General features: G+C 59.4%; 2 protein-coding genes across 3 annotated transcripts; both read left to right on the forward strand.

Annotated features, from left to right (window-relative positions):
- Positions 1 to 162: 162 nt before the first annotated feature.
- On the forward strand, positions 163 to 433 carry ENH_00014790 (hypothetical protein; the record flags this gene model as incomplete). Its single annotated transcript, XM_013579121.1, has 1 exon — positions 163 to 433. A coding segment is annotated over one exon (271 nt), but the record flags the coding sequence as incomplete, so codon positions are not given.
- An 894-nt stretch (positions 434 to 1327) lies between these two features.
- ENH_00014800 (hypothetical protein, conserved) lies at positions 1328 to 4393 on the forward strand (the record flags this gene model as incomplete). Of its 2 annotated transcripts, XM_013579122.1 has the most annotated exons (2): positions 1328 to 1915; positions 2306 to 4393. In XM_013579122.1, 2 exons carry the CDS (start codon positions 1328 to 1330, stop codon positions 4391 to 4393), a joined length of 2676 nt encoding a protein of 891 aa, XP_013434576.1. The 2 variants fall into 2 exon arrangements, with proteins under 2 accessions (XP_013434576.1, XP_013434577.1); XM_013579123.1 differs by lacking the exon at positions 1328 to 1915 and having other exon boundaries at positions 3872 to 4393.
- Between the last annotated feature and the right edge of the window lie 2460 nt (positions 4394 to 6853).

The following is a 6853-nucleotide window of genomic DNA, read 5'->3' on the forward strand; positions in this document are numbered from 1 at the left end:
GGCCCCCCGGGGGCCCCCCGGGCCCCTGGGCCCCCCCCCCCTCATCCGTGGCTGCGCTGCAGGGGATAACAGCAGCAGCTAAGGCTGGATAGCCCAGCCGCGCCTCACACAGGAAGCGGAAGGGCCCCTCAGGCGAGCTGTGCCCTGCGGGGGGCCCTGCAGGGGCCCCTGGGGCCCCGGGGGCCCCGGGGGCCCCCTCACCTGCCGGCAGGCAGTAGACCCGAACAACTCGGGGCAGCAGCAGCACCAGGCAGGGGCCCCCCTGCCTGCGGAGGGCGGCGAAGAGGACCTGGTGGACCTGAGAGCCCTCAGCTGCGACGTCGATGAGGCCCTGGGCCCCCATCGCCTTGGGGGCCCCCCTGGGCCCTGGAGGCCTCGGGGGCCCCCCCGCGGCTGGGCCCCGCGAGGGGCTTCTGGGGGAAAAAGGGCTTAGGGGGCCCCCGGGCTCAGCAGGACCGCCCCGGAGGCCGCAGCGGGGGGCCCTGGGGAGTGGGGCTGCAGGGGAGGAAGCTGTGCGGGAAAGAGCAGCAAACTGGGGGTTCCGGGGGGTTCAGTGCCACACAGAACTTGGAAATCTAAACTAAATTGTTGTTTTTATTCATTGATGAGCCCCACGGCGGTTTGCCTCCAAAAAAGCCCCAGAACCTGGGGCCCCCAGGGGGCCCCCTGTCTGCGCCGCCGCTCAGCTGCTGGCAGCAGGGGGGCCCCAGGGCCCCTGGGTGAAGCTACTAGTGAACATTTGAAGCCGCAAATATATTTGCGATTGAGTTTGTAGTCCTGAGAGAACAACAGCTGCAAATCGTTCCTGCTGCTGCTGCTGCTGCTGCTGCAGCGCCGCCTGCAGCAGCAGGTGCCGCGGATGCGTCGGCTGTTGCAGCTGCTTCAGCAACAGCCGCGACAGCAGCGGCACCTGAAGCAGCAGCAACAGTAACTGAGTCTGCAGTCGACGCGCCGCCGCTTGAGACGCAGTTTGTCTAAACACAGGGAGAGGAGCTAGCCGTCACAGCTGCGGCAGCAGCAGCAAGCGCAGCAGCAGCAGCAGCAGCAGGCACAGCAGCAGCAGCAAGCCCAGCAGCAACTGGAGCAAGCACAGCAGCAAGAGCAGCAAGCCCGGCATCAGGCGCAGCACTGGGCGCAGTAACAGTAACAGGCTCGACAGCAACAGCAAGCGCAGCAACAGCAGCACGCGCAGCAGCAGCAGCAGCAGCAACAATATACAGTTGCTGCTAAGGGCCACAGATCCCCTGTGGACCCCAAGCCTGGAGGCCCCCGAGCCAGAGCCCCGCCGGGGGGCCCCCGGAGGTGTTTATTCAGGACCCCCACAAAGATGCTGCAGCAAGAGCAGCAGCAGCAGCAGGAGCTCCTGCTGCCACACGATTTGGCGTCACAGGAGCAGCAGCAGCAGGCGCAGCAGCAGCAGATGAATGGGAAGATGCCAGTGGCTACAAAGGCTGCTGCAGCCACGGCGGAGGGGCCCTTGCAGCGGATGGTTCGCGAGCTGCTGCAGCAGCAGCAGCAAACGGACATATCCCTTCTTTCAGAAAGCCTCAGATGTCTCGACAGCCACGGGTGGGAGGAGCAGCAGCAGCGGCAGCCTCTCTCAGCAGCAGCAGCGCCAGCAGCAGCAGCAGCAGCAGCAGCAGCAGCAGCTCGCCCCGCAACGTCTGTAAACTTGTCTTTGTTCGTTCGGCGGCAGCGGCTCGGGGTGTACAGACAGCAGCTAGAGGCCCTCCGCCGCGTGGCTCCTCTGCTGCAGCAGCTGCAGCAAGCAGCAGATTGTTTGAAGGCAACTCTATCGGAGGCTTTGGGGCGGCTGGCAAAGAGCAGGCAGCACTTGCTGCCGCTGCTGCAGCAGCTGCTGGAGCTGCGGCAGCAGCAGCAGCAGCTTTCCAGAAATGAGGCCCTTTGCATTCAGGTGCTGCAGCGCCTTTCTGTCCCCCAGAAGTACTTAGAAACTATCATGCGCCCCGTGCCTCCGCTGCAGCAGCAGCAGCAGCAAGCAGCAGCAGCAGGCGAACAGCAGCCGCAGCAGCAGCAGCAAGAGCAAGTGCAGCAGGAAGAACTGTCCAGGGAGCTGCAAGACACACGGTCGGCGCTTTCGGAGGTGCAGCAGAAGCGACAGCTGCTGCTGCAGCTAAAGGCAGCAGCAGCAACAGGTGCAGCAGAAGCAGCAGCAGGAACGCCAACAGGCGCAGCAGCAACTGCAGCAGGGTTCCCCCTCATAGAGAGTCTGCTGCAGCAGACAGGCGAGCTGGACGAAATAGGCCACGAAAGGCTACATCTTTTGCTGCTGCTGTGCCTGCAGCAGCTTGCAGCAGCAGCAACAGGGGCAGCAGCAGCTGCCACAGCAGCAGAACCAACGAGAGACACAAATGCCGTTGGGGCTGCATTCCAAGCGCTCCTTGACATCTCGGGTCAGCAGCAATATTCGCTTCAGCAGCAGCAGCTGCTGCAGCAGAATTGGAAAAACAGTTCTGAAGCAGCAACTGCAGCAACAACAGCGGCAACAGCAGAAGCAGCAGCAGCTGCAACAGCACAGAGCAGCGAGACAGGCAGCCAGTATGCGGTCTTATGGGAAGCTCTAGCGGACCTTCACACTCATCCCACTTATCTGCTGCAGTGTCTGCAGCAGCTGCTGCGTCTGCGGCGGCAGCTGCTGCAGCAGCAACTGCAGCAGCAACTCTTTGCAGAGGGCCCCTGGGGGGGCCCCATGAGGTTTGCTGCAGGCAAAGAGGCGCCGAGGCCCCTCACCGCGGCGCTACGGTGGGTCCCGCGTGCAGCAGCAGCAGAAGCTGCTGTCTTTGTCTCCCTGCTGCAGCTGTTGTATGCCCGTGGGGGAGCTGCTGCACTTGGAGTCCAGCAGCAGCAGCAGCAGCAGCAGCAGGAAAAGAGACACAGCTTCTCTGCCGACGCTGCAGATGTATGTGGAAGAAGCGAAGAGGCCGCAGAGTCCCATTTTCCACTTGTAAGCCCGCAGCAGCAACAGCAGCAAGAACAGCAACAGCAACAGCAACTACAACCGCAATTGCAGCAGCAGCAGCAGCAGCAGGTGCGGGGTTGGCTGCCGCTTTCAGACGCAGCAACTCTCCCCACTGAGGCTGGCAGCAGCGCGGCCACGCTACAGGAGCTGCTGGACCCAGCAGCATTGCTAGAGGGGGCCCTTGAGGCTCTTCAGGGGCCCCTTGCTGCTCAGCTTGCTGCTGCTCTCGACGGCAGCAGCAGCAGCAGCTGTGGCATCACAGCGTTCAAGATAGGCTTGCTGCTAGAACAAGCAGCAGCGGCTACTGAGCAGGCAATCGCTGCTGCCGTTCAGAACTCTCCTCAAAGGCGTCTTGAGAAAGAGCAGCAGCAGCAGCAGCAGCAGCAGCAGCAGCAACAGAGGCAGCCGCTGCTGGTGCGTTTCCTGTTGGATCTTTCAACGAAGGCGCTGGATACGCTCGAGACCCAGTGGGACTCCTCAGCGCTGCTGCTGCCGCATGTCTCCGCAGCAGCAGCAGCAGAATGGGCCCCTGCTGCTGAAGAGGGGGCCCCACCCCGCAGCAGTTTGCCTCCGTTTCTAACGGCCTTCGCCTCGCGCCTGCAAGACCTGCTGCTCGCGTACGCAGCTTCTCTTTCTCCTCTGCAGCAGCCTCGGCAGCAGCTCCAGCAGCAGCCCCAGCAGCAGCAGCAGCAGCAGCAGCAGCAGCAGCAGCAGCAGCAGCCGACGTGCGCTGTGAGTCGCCTGGAGACGCTGGTAGGCCGCGACGTGTCCCGGTGCCTCAATTACTGTCTGCAAATGGCTCACTTTATGGACAAGGCCTCGAGCTGCGTCTTTCTTATAAATTCATTTTCATCTTTGAGGGCCTCGCTGCAGCTGCAGAGTGTGGCGTTCATGTGGGACGCCAGCCTGCAGGAGCAAAAGCAGCTGCTGCTGCAGGAGCAGCAGCAGCTGCAGCAGCAGGTCTTGCTGCTGCAGGAGGCGGTGTCAATGCCGGTGCATCGGCAGCAGCGCCAACTGCTGACGCAGCTAATAGATGAACAGACAGAAGAGCTAGGCAACCTGTTAGGTTTGGGGCTTTACGGCAGCAGCAGCTTGAGTCGCTGCATGCAAGAGGCACCTCCTGCAGCCGCTGCAGCCACTTCTGCTGCCGCTGCTGCTGCTGCTGCTGGCCCCACCCTCAGAGCTGGTGATGCATGCACGCAGTTCATTGCTGCAGTTCTAGGCTCCCCGAAAGCCCTCGACATGCCCCTCCTTGCTGCTATAAACGAGGGGGCGGCCCGCCGCCGCACCCGGGCCATTGCCTTAGGGCTGCTGCTGGCAAAGTACACAGAGCTCTACAGCAAAGCTGCAGCAGAATGCACACATCCACCCCCCCACTCGCCTCAGGAGCTCAAACTCATACTAGACCTATAGGCACCCCAGGGGCCGCTGAAGACAAACAGCGGGTTCCTGGGGGCCCCCGCGTGGGGGTTTCCAAAGCCCGAAGCCACGCACCTGGTTGGGAGGTGACTCGGGGGGGCCCCCTTAGGACTCAAGGCATCCGGGGGCCCCGTTGGGGCACTAGAAACCCTAGATCCCAGCCTCGCTTTAATGGCTGCAAAAGTGACCGCCCAAAGAAACTCTCAAAGCCTTTTCCCGACCGGCCAAAGGCCTAATTTAGTCCTTGTGCCTTTCTGTGGATGGCGGCGGGCCGAGAAGTGACTGCGGTGTCTTCGCTGTTTCCTGTGTCTGTACACCTCAGTCCCACTGGCCCTGTGGCTCTTTGGCCTTTCTGCCCGTGCTGGGGCTTCTGGCTCTTCTCGGCGAGCACAAGAGAACCCTTTTGTGTCACTGAGTCGAGCCCATGGGGCTGGAGAGCACACAGAGGCAGACTCTGCCTGCGTCTGTATGCTCCCTAGTCTCGGGCACCAGGTAATAAAAACGGTGAGGAAGAATGTAGGGTTTGGCCGAGTCCGAGGGTTTAGGGTTTAGCGTTTAGAGCTTTATTGTACGGTTTAGTGCGTTGTAGGATTCGGTGTTCAAGTCCTAGTCATAGGGTTTAGAATTTAGTGTTGCGCTACTGTTTGAGGAGATTGCCCGGCTTCCTTGCCGGCCCAGCGACAGCTGCTCCGCTATTCACGTGGACCCTCAAGACGGGCTTGGCTGTTGATGCAAGCCTCCGCTGCTGCTTCCCGCCGCTGTTCTGGCTCCCTTATCTGACTTGGGGGAGCAGCAGCAGCAGCAGCGCCCCCAACAATGGTTCCCATGAGTGTCACGGCCTTCACGGCCTGGATCTGAACGAAGCTGAGGGTGGTGGGGTCGGTGGTTCTGAGGCCGTGCGGGAAATGAGCAGGCCACCGACGGCCTGAAGAACTCCCATTCCTCTCAGCTCTTTGCAGCGGAGTCCCAACAGCAGCAGCAACAGCAGCAGCAGCAGCAGCAGCAGAAGCGTTTGCTGTAGTCACAGCACAGCAGCAGCAACAGCAGCAGCAGCAACAGCAGCAACAGCGACTGGCGGAAGACACAGCAAAGCTGTCTTCTGGAAAGTATGCAGCAGCAGGGCCCTGCGGCCCCTTGCGGCTGTGTTGAATGTCATTGAAGCCATCAGCTGCTGCTGCAGCCGCTGCAGCAGCTGCAGCAGCTGAAAGCTAACTCGCTGCTTCCGCAGTGCTCGCCGCACTACCCAGGGGTAGGACACTAAGCCGCTTTTGCGTATCAGCTGGCAGTTCTGCGATGACACTCATCTGCATATATATATATATATATATATATATATATATATATATATATATAGTACGCATTTGCGTTTATGCAACTGCATGCAAAAGTTTAAGCATTTGCCTTTAGACAACTGCATGCGGAAGCTACGATAAACGCATTCACCTCCGAATGCTATTCCCGCTATCAATATATGAATGTATATTCCGAGATTCATTCGCATGCTCCCTTCTTAATATCTGTGGCGTTCAACCCCAACTTCGCGCTAAGAAGCGGCAGCAGCAATAAGTGGAGGTAATAAGATGGCGAGCAACAAGCCGCAACAGCAAGCAGCAGCACCAGATAGCACCACCAAGCAGCAGCAGCGTGCAGAAGCAACAAGAAAAAGCACCGAGCAGCAGGGTCTCAAAGCCAGCAGTAGCACCAAGCAGTTGTACCAAGCAAAATCACCAAGCAGCAGCACGAAGCAGCAGCATCAGGCCGCAAGGCAAAGCAGCACTAGCAAGAAGCAGCCGCAAGCAGCAACAGTAAACAGCAGCAACCAGCAGAACCATGTCGCAGCAACAAAAAGTAGCAGCAAAAATCAGCAACGGCACGCAACAGCAAAAAGCAGCAGCAACAAGGAACAGCAGCAAGCAGCAGCAAGCAGCAAAGAACACCAGAAGCGAGCAGTCACTGTACACCAGGTCGTTGGTCTACTTCCTTAGTTCAAGAAACAATTCTTATTCTGCTGGATGCCACTCTCAGTTTTCGCCTCAACGCCTGCAGCAGCTGCAGGATTCGCTGGAAGCTTCCATACGGCGAGTATCAATTTTCTGCAGCAGGTGTCAGAAATCAAGTTTCATTCTGGCTCCTAGTTTCCGTCAAAGTCTGCGTTTAGCCCTTTTCTGTGCTGGCCGCGAAGCGCGGCTCACTCTTCTAAAGATGTAGCTTTCGGCCAGAGGGCATGTACTGCTGTTGCTGCTGCAGTTGCTGCTGTTTGTGCTGCTGAAACTGCTTCTTCTGCAAAAGCTGCTACTGATGCCGCTGGTACTGTAGCAGTTGCTACAGATGCTGCAAAGTGCTGCAATTGTTAAAACTGGTGCTGTCGCCGTGAATGTTTCAGCGGAAGCTGCCATCCCAATTGTTGCCCTTTGCTAACTCCGCTCTTAGTCTGTGAAGTTTGGGATGAGTTGC

The sequence above is a fragment of the Eimeria necatrix genome, genomic scaffold (assembly GCF_000499385.1).
Source record: "Eimeria necatrix Houghton genomic scaffold, Enh_scaff1471, whole genome shotgun sequence".
NCBI classification, from domain to species: Eukaryota; Apicomplexa; class Conoidasida; order Eucoccidiorida; family Eimeriidae; genus Eimeria; species Eimeria necatrix.